Below are 15772 nucleotides of genomic sequence, written 5' to 3' on the forward strand. Positions count from 1 at the left end.
ATTATTTATGATAGTTGTAGCAACAATTGCAGGGAAAAAAATAGTCTAGTTCCTGCTGGTATTGTTTATGGGAAAAAGTAGCCTATGGGGGAAAAAGGTACAACCCTCACCTCTATTGACGGCTAAGTTTGGTTGGGAAACTAGTTATTTCCACAATAAATTTTCATTGGTTAAACTATAAACCACTGGCACTATTCATGGCAAAATGTATTATTTCTCATGAGCAAAACCAAAATTGCCAGGAGCTCATAAGCCATTCTCCGCCATTTATTTCACTGTAAAAAAGTAGTTTTTTTCCCCGAACTTTGCTTTTGGTGGAAAAAGATACTTTATTTCACCAATTTTATTCCACGAGAATGCCGCGACTGAAATTGGTGAGTAAAGAGTTTTTTTTATAGAGGTCATGTCTATTGCCACCACAGCCCCTCTCAGGAAAATAGGTATTTGTTATAGTGAACAACATATATGTTCGTACCCAACAGTAGCCATCCTAAGATAAAAGGGCCACAATAGAACAAGCTGAGTTAGATCTAAATGAATTATAGAATTTGAGAAGAAACAATTGAATAACAAATACTTACGATGCAAAAGCCGTCCACACATTTTTAAGGTGGTGTGTCATGTGTGATTCTTATGTCGAAGAAATTACGATAATTAGAAAAGAAATTACGACCGCAGATTTCTACCACCCATGTAACCTTCGACCAATCTCTACAATTGGCGAGATGTTAAAATTATAACTGCTCTCAAGAAATAAAATACTCTTAAATAATATTTAATGAGTAGCATTACATGTACTTATAATTTTATGTATAATTCTTATTTTGTCAATTTTATTTAAAAATTTAAATTCAATAATTTTTAATATAACAATAACTGATAATAAAAAAATAAATTTTTTGTACATTTATTTTTAAAATAAAAATGAGCATTTTTCACATTCAATTAGCAAAGAAAAGTCAAAGTCCGGTGATGCAAGGAGAAGTTGAGTTATTTTTTTTTTCAGTTAAATCCATGGTAGCCCGGTTTTGATGGATTGAAGGGTGGGCAGTCCAATTAGGCGGCCGACAATGCGCAATGAAAGGAGCCGCCAGGCCCGCCACGGTAGATAAGTCATGTTTCACTCGGCGAAAATGATGGGGAATGGTAAAAGAAAGAGAGAGTGGTAGAGGAGACGAGGGCTTGGCAATGTTAACAGAGATGGGTTGGTGAGGCTACGGCGTGGGCGAGGTTCATGCCTTGGTTGACGCATGAGAAAGACTAGCAAAGAAATTGGCAAACAAGTGCCAATTCTTCATGCAATAAAAAAATAAGAAAAATTGTTACTTATCGTTCTCACACCACAAACTAATATTTGTGTTTAAATAAAATAGTAAAATTGACAAATCAAGTGCTAGTATATGGTATAGGGGATGATAAACATTCAAGATATTAATCTCCATTTTTTAAACCATATGACTATTCTTCTAATGGTCTATTTAGCAATCAAAGTTATTTCCATTGTTTGATCTTTCTAATGTTAATGCGCACAAGTTCACAAAAATGACATCTCTTTTTCCTTTAAAGGGAAGAACTCGTAGCTATGATCAGAAAACACACCTTCATCCCCTCTCTCCACATTTACTCCATCTTGCAATCTAAATCATGCATGTGTCATGACTCATGAAATTCCAGTAACCAAAATTATCATTTCAAGAAGAATGAGAAATAATAGGAAAATGACATTCTTGCAGTAACAACATGTTATTCCCTTTTTTAATAAAAATTATTTCCATTCCCGATAGGTACATATTAATAACTTTTCCAAATTCTAATTAGAGAAATAATGATATAGAAATATTTTAATCATAAATGAATTATGTATAGTTATTTTTATTTATTTCTTGTACACTCTATCGATATGATTGGTTATAATAATAATTTATATTAAAAAAATAATACAGTCAATTATATTATTTAAATATATAAAAAATATTTAAAAATAACTGTATGTAAAATTTTTATTACAAGAATCGTGACTTATTTTAATCTTTGTAATTTTAGAATATCGGAATAGGGATTGATTTCTCCCCGGAACTCAACTCCGAAGATGCCGGAGTGGACAAATCAAAGCATGTCACTAAAGGCACATGAAGGAATTAAAAAGAGAGTCAACCAACAAATAAATAAGTAAAAGAAAATAGGAAAATAAAACGTAGTAGAGTTGTGTGTATCAGTCGACCTCCCTTTCTTTCTTTTTAATGGAGAGGACGGAACTCTAAAATTCCATAACAGCTAAAAATTCAGTTTTCTCAACAATTTCTGCACTTCCTATTTGCGGCGCCATTTTCGAGGCGGATTCTCTCCTCGTCTCGAAGGTATTGAATCTTAAAACTTCTTGGTTCTCAGAGTTCTTTCTAAGCTTTTGTTTGTCTCCTGCTTTCAAATGAGAATTGTTTGTCCTGGGAATCGTGCTCTGTCGAGACATATGGATTTTCTCCTTTTCATCTATTTAATAATTTTTTCTATGATTGGTGGATCTGTTTTGGAATTGTACAAATTCCGCTCGGGTTTTTGGCATTTCTTGTGTTCTATAACTGTGGAAAATGTTTATTTTCCTTTTTGCGATTTTTATCTGTTGTGAAGTTCGTGGATTTGAAGAATTTTGGTAGAGTAGGGTATTCTGACTGGAAATACGTTTGGAGACTGGATCGGTTTTGCCGGCTGGTCAGTAAATGTTGAGCACTTGCAGGTTTCAAATAATTGACCTGGAGTAAATTTTTATGGAAATTTATAACGCAGCTTCAGAATAATATGAGCTCATGTGAGCTTGTTCGCGTTTCATTGTTAAGTTGAAATGTAAATTTTGAGAATACCAATCGAACTCTATTTCTTGGAGTTGTTGTGAACAATTGAATGTAGCAAAAAGGAGGAACCTGTAACCATTTTGAAGTTTTTACAAACAAAGATGTGGTTTTGAAAACATATTGACCGTACTGTGGTCGTGGGACTGCTAATGTCTGCCCACGGAATGCATTTGAATATACATAATAATCAATTAGTTGCGGATGTTATCATGCTGTTTCTCATCTATTATATTCAAGCTTTTGTTCAACTGTTGAGCTAACATGTTAACAATAGCTGTATCATTTTTTTTTGTTTTATTCCTTCTTTAAAATTTGTGTGCATGTGGTTTAAGTTTCTCTCTCTCTCTCTCTCTCTTTTAAATTTAATAGAGGTTAAAGAAAATATTTCTAAGGATTTTTACTAAATATTTTGTGTATGTGGATATGTTGATATTGTTCTAGAAAAGACCCTTTAAAAAAAATCTACAAGGTAGTTGTTTGTTAGCTGATAAGAGAATCCTTTGGCCTTGCCTTGTTCTAACTTTGGGGATAACTTGTCTCCTAATGCAGATAAAATTATTGGCTTTTGACATTCACGGGTGGTATTTGCTCTCATGAAGACTGAGCAGTAAAAATACTGGGGACAAATTCAATGATAAAAAAGATGAATTCAGCAAAGATGGCCGATAGGAAGGCAGCTCTTGACACTGCCTCATGGATGTTTAATGTCATCACATCTGTTGGAATAATCCTTGTCAACAAAGCCTTAATGGCTAAGTATGGCTTTACCTTTGGTATGTTGTAGCTTATTACTATTTTTGTACGCTACATTTGAATAAATTTTCTCCTCTGCATTGCTTAACTAATAAATTCCATGCTTCATGCCTTAATTAGTAGTTAGTTTTGATGCGATCACCATGTTGCATGCTATTCCTTGAGGCACTCTTGTATTGCTCAGAAGTGTGATTTATCACAGCAAAAATTCCAGTCCTTATGAGTTATTCCCTTCTCTGGCAGTGAAGTCAGATGTGGAAGCTCAAACATAATTGACCATTGTCTCACCTATCTAGGCACCTTAGAGCATCCCCATCCGGTGCCCCAAACACCGAATTCCCTATAATTTGAGGAAATATTTAGGGATTTTATCCCAAACCACCCCCCATCCCATTCCCCATTTTGGGGTTTAGGGATGGGGTTGCTACAGTAAATCCCTAAATATGGGGATCTACTGTTTGTCCCCAAACCATTTTTATATTGATAAAATTATTTGTAGTTAAGTTTATAAAAGGAGGTGAGAGACAAATGTAATAAAGAAATATTATTTTAATAAAATAGAGAAAATATAGGGAATGGAATGTAGGAGGTTTTTGAAAGATGAGTAAAATTTAGGAAAAATTTTAGGAAATGTACTTGTTGGTTAAATTATAGGGAATTTTATAGGGAATGGGATGTGAATGCTCTTAGCAGTGGTTTCCGAAGCTTTTCCAGGGAGTCCTTTATCTCCAGTTAACACCATCAGGCCTTATGTCAACCATTGGAGTTAAGCCACCACAATTACAGTCCACTAGGATTAAAGATTACTTTATACCAGCTCAAAGCCTGACATCGGTCACCTATAAATTAAGTCCAAATTAATAGAGACCTTCTAAGTCATATGCTAGATCATTACCAACAAGTTCTGCAATCCGACTAAAACACAACTGAAGCGCCTTGTAAAAGTACAACTAAGAATGAAATAGTTGAGAATCCTTAAAACAAATACAGTTCAATAGATCAATACTTTCCATGACCACTAAGAAAGAGTTGGATACAGCACCCTTTTTTTAGGTGGGGGGTAGATGACGCTAGAAGTAAGGTCCTCTGGTCAAGAAGATGTCAGAAAATGTCATTGTAGTTGACAATGGATAACCAATCGAGACTTTTTGTTTCTGTGAAGGTGGAATCCGATAGATACTTTCATATATCATACAAGAGATTAGGACAATGTTGAGCAAACAAACAGTTTCTCACTGCTTATGTTTTAATAAAATATAACTTGTTCTTATTTAGCAATCAACTCCTCTTTCATAAAAAAAAATTGTAGCAAATTGCTCCTCAGTCCATATATTGAGCCTGACATTGTATTTTACATAATGACTCCATGCAGCTACAACATTAACTGGTCTGCATTTTGCCACAACCACATTGTTGACTGTTCTTCTTAGGAGGCTGGGATACATTCAGCCATCTCATCTACCATTTTCTGAACTTCTGAAATTTGTTTTATTTGCAAACTTTTCCATAGTTGGGATGAATGTGAGTTTAATGTGGAATTCTGTGGGATTCTATCAGGTCAGTTTGGGTTAACCTTTTCTTTTGCTCCTTTCTTTTTGGTGAAATTTTCAGAAATTACAATATATCTTTCTTTTGCAACATCTATCATCAGATTGCAAAGCTGAGTATGATCCCAGTATCTTGTTTTCTGGAAGTTGTCTTGGACAAGGTGCGTTACTCGAGGGACACAAAACTTAGCATAGTATTAGTACTCCTCGGAGTTGCAGTCTGTACTGTTACCGACGTGAGTGTCAATGCTAAGGGTTTTATAGCTGCTTTAGTCGCAGTTTGGAGCACTTCGCTACAGCAGTATGTAAGTATTCTTTGCTCAACCCATGACCCTTTATAGAGATGGCATCAGGTGTGATAGGTGTAGAGGTTGTACAGTCAGTTGTGTGATAGGATTAGGTCTATGGTGTTTGCATTCTTTACAACTATTTCTTTCATATATGTGAGTGCAGACAGAAATGTGCCTACATACACACGTTGCCGCCTATATGTGTAGTTTACATTATTTGCCAGTTTGTAATTGTGTAACCCCAGCTATCTTATTATATGGTCTCTGTATGGGTAGGGGTTTTCAAATTTTTATTTAGGAACGATTTCAGTTTCAAAATGTAATTTTCAAATTAAAGAATGGTTTGAGTAGAGTTGGTTCATTTTAAAGGTCACAGATTTCTAATATGACATTGCTGTCTTTATTATTATACTTTTGCAGTATGTACACTTCCTCCAGCGGAATTATTCTCTTGGATCTTTCAACTTACTGGGACATACTGCTCCAGCACAGGCAGCATCCTTGCTGGTAGTAGGACCCTTTCTGGACTATTGGTTGACTGGTGAAAGAGTTCATGCATATGGCTATAGTCTCACATCTCTGGTAAGTTTCCTTTCCCTTTATTTAATCATTATTCTATAATTCTCAGTTGGAATAGTCTCATAGTGATGTGTATTTCTCTACTCTACAAACATGATAGATGGGTAACTGTCCAACATCACACATCACTCTGTCACCTTGTGCACCTTTGTATACCTTTACATGTGAAAATCTATATATTTTTATGCTTAGTTGCATGCAATGGGTAGGGTTTTCACATATAATTGCTTGTAATCGTATCATATCCTTAATGCCTATTGTGTAAATATCTTGTCGGCAGCCAAATTCTAATGGCTGCAATTACTTGGAAAATGCTCAATAGATGAACAGTAACGAACTGGATAGACCCTTTGTCAAAGGTGGCCAAGGCTTGACCAATTAAGAGAGCAATCTAGGAGCAAAACCAGACCATTGAATCATCTTTAACATATATGTCCAATTTCCTTTTCTTTTCAGATAGTACCAAAATGACTCTTAGCAGGGCCAACCAAAAAGACCATACATCTTCTGCAGAGCCCAAATAGTGTCTAATAGTAAGTTCTGCAAGGTGTGGTACTGTCGGAAGTTGGAATCACGGGCTAACTATGGTCTGAGTGACTTATACAGTTCTCTATAGCAACATATTAGTTCCCAACATCTGTAGCACATTAAGATAAGACTTGCTTTTATATATTTTTTGCACTGAAAGGTTGGGATTTGTCCTTTTTTTCATTGCAAAGTAGGATTAGTTGCCTTCATAAAATCTCTCGTTATAGAACATAGGTTCAACGGGGATTCTCCTGAGCTAGCCTCATATCCTATAACCTTATATTTTGTGCTTGCAAAACAAGGTTTCTCAAAAGGTAAAATGTTCATAACTCTTTATCCCACTTCAATCATGTTCATGGCTCAAGTTGGGGTGTTTTTAGGATAGACATTTGACTATCTTTAAAATATTTATACAAGTTTAACCAGGATGATGTCATATTGCCTCAAAGCCATGTTACCTCTCCCCGGCAAGACCAGTTTCTTTCTTTGAAGTGACACGCAATAGGTTATAGAGCCTTTCTTCTTTTGAGAAAAGTAAGAAAGTTTATTAATTAAAGAATAGGCAAAATGCCATGTTCAATACAAAGAATGTCCTAAACTACGTATGATCAACAGAAATAAGAAAATCATGTAGATTTTGGCCATTAAAACTAACAGCAATAGCTCAAGTACAAAGTGTTCTAAAAAATAAGACTTTCAGCTCCTCCATTGATCTCTCTTTGTCCTCAAATGTCCGTTCATTACGTTCCTGCCACACGCGCCACATAATGCATATTGGAATCATTTTCTAAATAGACTTAATCTGGTTGTTGCCTCTTAGACATGTCCAGCTAGCAAGAGCCGCCACTACTGTTTCCGGCATAATCCAACCCACACATTCACCCCCTTCCTGCACATATAACACCAATCTACGATGATCACCTTTCGTTTTCTCAAATTGTCCGTTGTGAGGATCTTGTCCAGGGAAGCAGTCCACACAAAAAAAGCCACTTTGAGAGGCACCTTGTGTTTCCAAAGATTTTTCCAAGGAAACTGAGAGGGTTGCTCTTGTGTTAGGGCCTTGTAGATAAAACGGACCGAAAACAAACCTTTTCCCGATGGTACCCACCACAACGAATCTAGAAACTGGTTACTTGGTTTGGTTGAATAAAAAAGACTGAAAAAGGCTTCAAAAGTGTCCATTTTCCAATCTTGTGCTACCCTGCTAAAATTGATGTTCCACTGGATTTGCTCCCTCACTACCACCATGACTTTCGCCACTGATTTATCTTTGTCACTTACAACCGAGAATAATGTTGGGAATAAATCTTTAAGCGCACAATTACCACACAAGGTGTCGTACCAAAATTTGATCCTGTTTCCCTCTCCTAAACGGAGCCTAGTGTAATGAGAGAAGACCCCCCATCCTTGTCTGATATATTTCCACAATCCTACACCATACGCCCCTCGCAATTCCTTAGTACACCAACCACCCCATAATCCCCGATACTTACTTTCAATCTCCAACTTCCAAAGAGCTTCTGGTTCTCTATGATATCTCCACAGCCACTTTCCAAGTAGCGCTTGATTAAAGATTTTCAGCTTTCTAATGCCCAAACCCCCTTCGAGATAGGCCTACAAACCTGTTCCCACTTGACTAGATGAAATTTGAACTCCTCTCCTATTCTGCCCCACAAGAAGTCCCGTTGTAATTTCTCAATGCGAAGTGCCACCCTTGCTGGGATAGGAAATATGTTGGGAGGTTAGAAAGAGTACTCTTTGTTAGCGTAATCCGGCCCCCTTTTGATAGGTACATTTTCTTCCAACATGCTAAGCGTCGCTCTACTTTCTCAATCATTGTATCCCAGAGCGCAATTGCTTTCGAGGGGGCCCCCAACGGAAGGCCTAGATATGTCATGGAGAGAGTAGCAATCTTACACCCCAGAGTATTAGCTAACTGTCTTAAGCACTGAACACCACCAATAGGCACCATCTCTGATTTGTCCAGATTTACTTTCAAACCTGAAGCTACCTCGAAGCAAAGTAGAAGTGCCTTCAATACTCGAACCTAGAGTTGATTGGCCTCGCAGAAAATTAGGGTGTCATCTGCAAAGTAGAAGTGCCTTTCTTCTTCTTCTTCTTCTTCCATTTTGCCTTCTCTTTACTTCCTCTATGAAGTGCTTTTTAATTATTTGAGAATCCCTATCAGCTACATGAATGGGTGCCTCCCTTTGTACCATACTCAATACACTTATTTTTATCCATATATAGCATAAGTCATGTGAATGTCATATCTGAAATATAGTTGGGACCAATGAATTTTTCATTAACCTCGAATTGCAAGGAACAGAAAGGCAGTGTTATCATGCTTCCTTAAAACTATTTTATGGTCTCTGTTATGTACTTTTTTGGGTAAACGTGTCTCTTCATCTATGTTGATATGTGGTGAAGGTGGGAAAGGAGATCGTGAGGATGGAATAATTGTGGGTTAGGTTTAGGATTTATATGGGACAGATGAGTAGTCAGAAGGCGAGAAAGAGAAAAAAAATTCTGATATTTAATTAGAAAACTAAGAGAAATAGAAATTTGAGTTTTTGTTAGCTGTTAATCTAGGTGGTGGTATACACCACATGGATTTAAATACTATGTTGGCAAAAATCTCTCATATTCTCGTATTGGTTGCATGGTATTCCAGTTATTTTTGCCATTTGGTTTGGCATGGTGGTAGTTCTTCCCAAGTTAGGGGTCAATTATCCAAATTGAAAGTGAACTGTAATTTGTCCAAAAAATAAGGGATGGAAGCTATCAGTCTTGTATGGGTGTGTGAGTTATACTTACCTTAATATATAAAGAAAAACAAAACTAAAGGTTGCCTCTATTTTGCCACTAGAAAAATGTCTCGTAAGTAATTTATAATCTTCCTTGAGCATCACAAAAATGTCACTTTAATAAGTGAATATTGAGGTAAAATATGAGTAGTTTTATTCATATACAAGAAGATCATGGAATGACTTAGCCTGCTAACCTACTATGGGGGAATGTAGTAACCCCCTTCGATTTTCTTTATCATAAAATTTTGAGAAATAATATGTATCTTAAACATGCCTTTAAGAGGAAGACATGATTAAGAGAGTTTTTTTTTTTGTTGAGGTTTTTTTTTTTTTTTTTTGGGGGGGGGGGGGGGGGGGGGGGGGGGGGTGGTGTTGGTGGGGAGGGGAGGGGGAAAGCTCATCTTTGTGTAGCAACTTTCAATTACATCAATATATTGACAAGCTTATTGTTAGACACATTTCTTCTCCCAATCCATCATACTTGCCAAATATCAATTCGGTTGGGAATTAAGAGTTATACCATTGTTAAAATTGCAAAATATGATCATTATTTTCTAAAGAAAGCAATTTTTTTTTTTTTAATACGTAAGAAGTAAAATATATTGATATGAATGAACTAGGCATAGCTCAAAGTAAAATTATGAGCTTCTGTAATAATAGTTATCCCATCACTTGTTTCTTGATTTGTCTTTTGGAGTTCTCCCAAGTAATCCCATCACTTGTTTGTTTCTTGATTTGTCTTTTTGGAGTTCTCCATACACATAATATTCTTCACAATATTTTTTACAACACATAATATAAAATGAGGATATTTTGTAAAGTGGTGTTATTTTATATGGTATTTTACAATTGTATCCATCATTTTAAAACATAATTGTAAAATATATTGTGAAAAATATTGCGTTTATCATTTTTCATATCACCTCCGCCAACCCATTGAAGATTGATCTTTTATGAACATGATCTTCTCCTTCTCATCACCATTTATTATGACAGGTTTTTTTTTTACCAAATTGCCTGTGAGTGAATTCTGTCGTCCTCTTTCATCTTTAGTGACAGCTTACAATCTCTTAAAACGATAGACTTTCTTCCATATTTGGCCTAATGTCATGTCACTGACATGACTTCTAAAGGAGAGAATCTAAAACAAGTTTGGGTTTCCCAAATTGCATCTGTGTGAATTCTGCTCCTCTTTCGTCATTGGTGACAGCTTACAATCTCTTAAAACGATAGGTTTTCTTCCATATTTGGCCTAACCTTGTCATGTCATTGACATGACTTTTAAAAGATAAAATCTAAAACAAGATTAGATTTTTCAAATAAAAAATTTTATGTATTATTATTTTTAAGTATTTTTTTGTGTATTCAAGTGATGTGATTGATTTTATATTAAAAAAAATTAATCCAACCAATTATATAAATAGAGTGCACAAAGAATACGCAAAAATGATTATATGTAATATTACTTCTTCATCATTAGTGACGGCTTACAATCTCTTAAAACGATAGATTTTCTTCCATATTTGGCCTAATCTTGTCATGTCGCTGACATGAATTTAAAAGATAAAAACTAAAACAAGATAAGGCCAGCACTTCAATCTTCGAATGCCCTGGCATCCAATTCAACAGCACCCCAGTGAGTCCTTCCGAATGGTCATTTACCATTTTACTTGTAGAGCCTGAGTGACATGGCCAATAGCCTTGCAATGTCCTCAACGAAGGAATGAACCTTACATGTCTGCCTCTTAGCCCAAAGGAGTCAAGGACTGGATGTGTGTACGGCTGGTTCTCACAAACACACACATGCATGCTTTTATGCATATATGTACGTAGACGTGCTTGGCATACATAATTGGTCATGAGTTTCCTTATTTTTATAACATGTATGCACAAATATTGCTGGACATGAGAACCTTTAGAAAAAAAGATCAACAAGACTAACTTCATTTTCAGTCCCTTGCTGTTTTTCAAACGGGGGACAGTAGTAGAATGGTCCTACTTGTTACAGGCCAAACGTGTGTTTGTCTGTATGTCTGTGCAATACATCTTTGGTTGCAGCTCTTTGTGAGTACTGTAAATGATTCGGCCACTGGTTTTTGTTTGTCTGCAGTCATTCATAATACTGTCTTGCACCATTGCGGTAGGGACCAATCTGAGTCAATTCATCTGCATAGGAAGATTTACAGCCGTGTCGTTCCAAGTGCTTGGTCATATGAAGACTATTCTTGTCTTGGTGTTAGGATTCATTTTCTTTGGGAAAGAGGGTCTCAATCAACAAGTAGTTTTGGGTATGATCATTGCCGTTGCCGGAATGATCTGGTATGGCAATGCCTCATCTAAGCCAGGGGGGAAGGAGCGGCGTTCCCATTCCATTCCTAGCAACAAATCACAAAAACATGGCGTAACAGCAGAGTCCCCTGACCTGGATGACAAGGTCTAAATCTCAAGTGAAAAGAGTTCAAAAGAAAGGGAGAAAAAAAAGGTTGGTTGGGGGGAGGAGGAATTTAAATTGAGCGTTTTATAAGTACATGCAGGCGTTTATTTACACATAGGAGGCAGATCCCTCGATTACCATAAGAGATTCTCATCACAGTTCATATTCTTGTTGAAGTAAAAAGAATGCTGTTGAAGGGGCTGCAATTTCCCCCATTAAAATTATTGGTACAAATATTGTCCATTGCAATTCCTTCTTTGATTTCGACCTTCTCTCTCTCTCTCTCTGTGTTGTTGTTTACATTGTTTTCCTGGTCCATCACTTGTCCTTATAATTTAAACTGGTCCATTATTTAAGTCTCTTAAAATTTAGTAGCTAGCACAGAGAATAAAATTTATGATGAGTATTTTTTTTTGGTTAATAGGAGACGATATTCTACTTATCCTTTAGGGTAGGTTTGGATGATGAGATGAATTAAAATGAAATTTAAAAATTGAATAAAATATTTTTAAAATATTATTTTTTAATATTATTATTATTTTAAATTTAAAAAAAATAAATTATTTTTTATATTTTATATAAAAATTTAATAAAATTATAATTTTCTTTGACCTCGAATGTACGTGCATTTCCGATTCATTGGCTGAAAAACTAGGCCATGTGTCAAAAATTATTTTGATGGAAGTACGCCCTATATGGCTCTGTGGATAAACGACAGGTAATTCAGCTTTAAACAACAGTCGTCTACACAGACTGACACAGACACACCTGCAGTGAAACACACTGCCTGGCAGCATTTTCTCTTCGTTATTTTTTTTTTTCTTCTGGGCCATCACCAGAACGAACTGAAAAGGCCGCCATACATGATAAAAGTCTGAAATTTGTGATCCTGAATAATTGAGATCTACAGCATTACACACAGTAGTTTCTTCTATGTTCACTTTATTGTGGCCCTAACTCCTAAGTACTAACTAGGATCTGCCTATTTAACAACTTCAAGTTTCAACTACTTTGAATCTCCTCTTCGGTTCCCCAAAGACTGAAAGACAATAAAAACCTATGGGGGAGGTTTCAGCCATGGGGAACAACTATGCATTCATGTCAACCCGTATTTATTGAATCCTGTATACATTAATGCATTCATGTCGATATTCTTAAGAATTTTACAATATTTACTGTATAGATTTTTCCAACAACATTAATTATTGTAACGTACGTTTAGTATATTTATTTTGCCCAATTGATTTTATTTTTGTTATAGATTTTCTTAAGCTTTTATTCGAATTTAAAAGTCTTAAAATATATAAAATGCGTCTTATAATATTTATTATTTATTTAATATCATAAAAATATTTATATAAATAGCAATAAATGATATGGGCAATTTAATGTTACTGCTTGATAAGAAAAAACTGATTACGACCATTGAGTTGAACTTTAATATTGAAACCAGAAATTTCGGAGAGTGGCAAAATAATTGAGAATAATGTTTGGGCCTGTCGAATGTTTGGCTCAATACAGCTGCTTTCTGGGTCCCAGCTTTTTTGTTCCTTTGCTTCTTAAGTTCTTAAGCGGTAACCAATCCGACTGCCAGCTATTAGTTTTAGTTTACTTTTTAATAAAAATAAATTCGAATCAATATAAACTCATAAAGAAATTAGTTGGTAATTACAAAATTTATTGTGGAACATATTATAATTATAAAATATACCAAAAAATATATATATTTTTTATTTTAGCAAAGCAAAGTTTAAAATAATATTATATAATAACAAATAATCTCAATTTAAGAAGAATAGTTTCCTGTTGATTGTTATTCCATTGGGAGTCGCTTATATTAATAACTTATCAAAGTTATTTTATTTTTAAGTTAGTGTGTAGCGTATATTATTTTTTTATTTAAATAATAAATTTAATTTATAAAATTTAAAATTTAAAATATTTTTTAAATAAAATTATATCATATAAATATTTTATTATTACGTATTCACCGGAAATGGACAAAACAAAAAACAAGTTTTTTAGACAATACTATTGTATTTTTTTAAAAAAAAAATTTATGTTCTCTCTCTCGTATTCATATGTCATAGAATCACAAAATAATTTGGTAGGGTCGGTTGGTCTCATGTCATCTCCATCTCTCTCGTGGCACTGATTTTCATTTTCATTTTCCAAGGTACTTTTCCCATTTCATACAAAGAAAGAGAGAAAGAAGGACCAAAATGCAAGTGTGCCCCCACAAACTTTAATCATATAAACCCTTCATTAACTTCCAAATCTTACCAATATCTTCCTCTTTTTACTACTTTCTATGTCACCCAAAAATCTTATCTTTTTCAATCCATCCCATCAACATTACATACAAAATACTAATTTTATATCTATTATTCCTTTAATCTTCAAATTAATTTGTTTTTCTAATTATAATAAACTTATCATGTGATGCAACATTTACGTGTGAACCAATAAGGAATCGACATGCAACACTTTATTATTCCATGTCGGTCATTTTATATTTACCAAAAAATGGAACTTCTTTTTCATCTTATGCATAAAAACCCAACAATATTAAAAGGGCACCCCATAAACCCTACAATAATTCCATCCACGTGCTTGTGCACGTGCAATGTTTCATTCCTTCATTCCTTTCCTCTCTCGTTGCTTTCTTTGTTCTAACTTCTCTTTCTTATGAGTTTTGATTTCTTTCCTTGTTCATGCTATAGAATGTTAACGCATGTTAGCATTTGAACAACTTTTTTTCTTTATTGAGTTTTGTTACGTACAAGCAAAGTCGTGTACTAATATGCATATCAATACTGATTCATTCATATTTAAAATTTAAATTAACATTATTTTTAATAAAATTTACTTTTTGATCTATCACATTAAATTAGTGCACATAAGTATGCAGTTGTGCTTGCAACTATATTTTTTCTTTTTTATTAACTGTGGTCCCTTGGATCACCGGGTTACTTGTGCTAGATATGGGCCTTTGGGCTTAGCCCAAGAAGCCTCTACAAGTCAATTCTTCCTTCTTCAATTGTTCCTTGCCACGTATCACAAGTGCACAGTCAGAAATAAGGTTTTCTTCAAAAACTTGTATTGCTCTTCTCAACATTGGCATAAATAGCCACGGTACATGGTAGGATCCTGAAGTTAAGGATCGTGATAGACTAATCTAGGAAAGCATTAACTATCTAAATAATTACAGAGATTCTAGTCTATTCTAACAACAAAGGAAAGAAATGAAGGAAGGAAATAATCTTGGAGCATTAATCGAGGTACACTAGCTTGGAAAGAATCACTCAAGAAATGTCAACACTTCCCCTCAAGTTGGTGCATAGATATCACTCATGCCTAACTTGTCGAGATTGTTGTTAAAAGCTTGGTTGGACACTGCCTTGGTCAGCACATTAGCAAGCTGGTCTTGAGACCAAATGTGGGGAACTTCAATAAGTTTTGCTTCCAGCTTTTCCTTGATAAAGTGCCTATCAACCTCCATGTGTTTCATTCAATCATGTCGGACTAGGTTGTGGGCAATATCACATGTTGCCTTGCTATCATAGTATAATTTCATAGGACTTGTCTGCTCAATGTGTAGCTCTTGCATCAGATTCTTGATCCATAATAATTCACGTACTGCCCTGTTCATTCCCCTGTACTCAGCTTCAGCCGACGATCTAGCCACCACTTCTTGTTTCTTACTTTTCCAAGTAACTAAATTTCCACCTACAAATGTAAAGTATCCATATGTAGATCATCGATCCTTTATTGACCCAACCCAATCGACATCGGTATAACCTTCAATATTCAAGTTGCCTCCCTTTTTAAACAAAATTCCCTTTCCTGGAGATGATTTCAAGTAGCGCAAGATGCGGGTGATAGCATTCATATGTTCTTCACTTAGAGAGTGCATGAATTGACTAACCACACTTAGCACATAAGCTAAATGAGGTCTGGTATGGGCAAGATACATTAACCTCTC

General features: G+C 35.1%; 1 protein-coding gene across 1 annotated transcript; it reads left to right on the forward strand.

Annotated features, from left to right (window-relative positions):
• Positions 1-2172: 2172 nt before the first annotated feature.
• Positions 2173-12036, forward strand: LOC122308060 (UDP-rhamnose/UDP-galactose transporter 6-like). The gene is made up of 6 exons (XM_043121218.1): positions 2173-2357; positions 3396-3619; positions 4972-5156; positions 5251-5451; positions 5857-6018; positions 11464-12036. The coding sequence occupies exons 2-6, from the start codon at positions 3478-3480 to the stop codon at positions 11791-11793; spliced, it is 1020 nt and encodes a 339-aa protein (XP_042977152.1). The 5' UTR covers positions 2173-2357; positions 3396-3477; the 3' UTR covers positions 11794-12036.
• Positions 12037-15772: the final 3736 nt, after the last annotated feature.

The sequence above is a fragment of the Carya illinoinensis genome, chromosome 4 (genome assembly GCF_018687715.1).
Source record: "Carya illinoinensis cultivar Pawnee chromosome 4, C.illinoinensisPawnee_v1, whole genome shotgun sequence".
Taxonomy (NCBI): Eukaryota; Viridiplantae; Streptophyta; class Magnoliopsida; order Fagales; family Juglandaceae; genus Carya; species Carya illinoinensis.

Coding starts and splice junctions, on each gene's coding strand:
- LOC122308060 (XM_043121218.1), top strand. CDS start 3,478: ATGATAAAAAAGATGAATTCAGCAAAGATGGCCGATAGGAAGGCAGCT. Junction 3,620..4,971: donor TAAGTATGGCTTTACCTTTG/GTATGTTGTAGC, acceptor GACTCCATGCAG/CTACAACATTAACTGGTCTG. Junction 5,452..5,856: donor GCACTTCGCTACAGCAGTAT/GTAAGTATTCTT, acceptor ATACTTTTGCAG/TATGTACACTTCCTCCAGCG.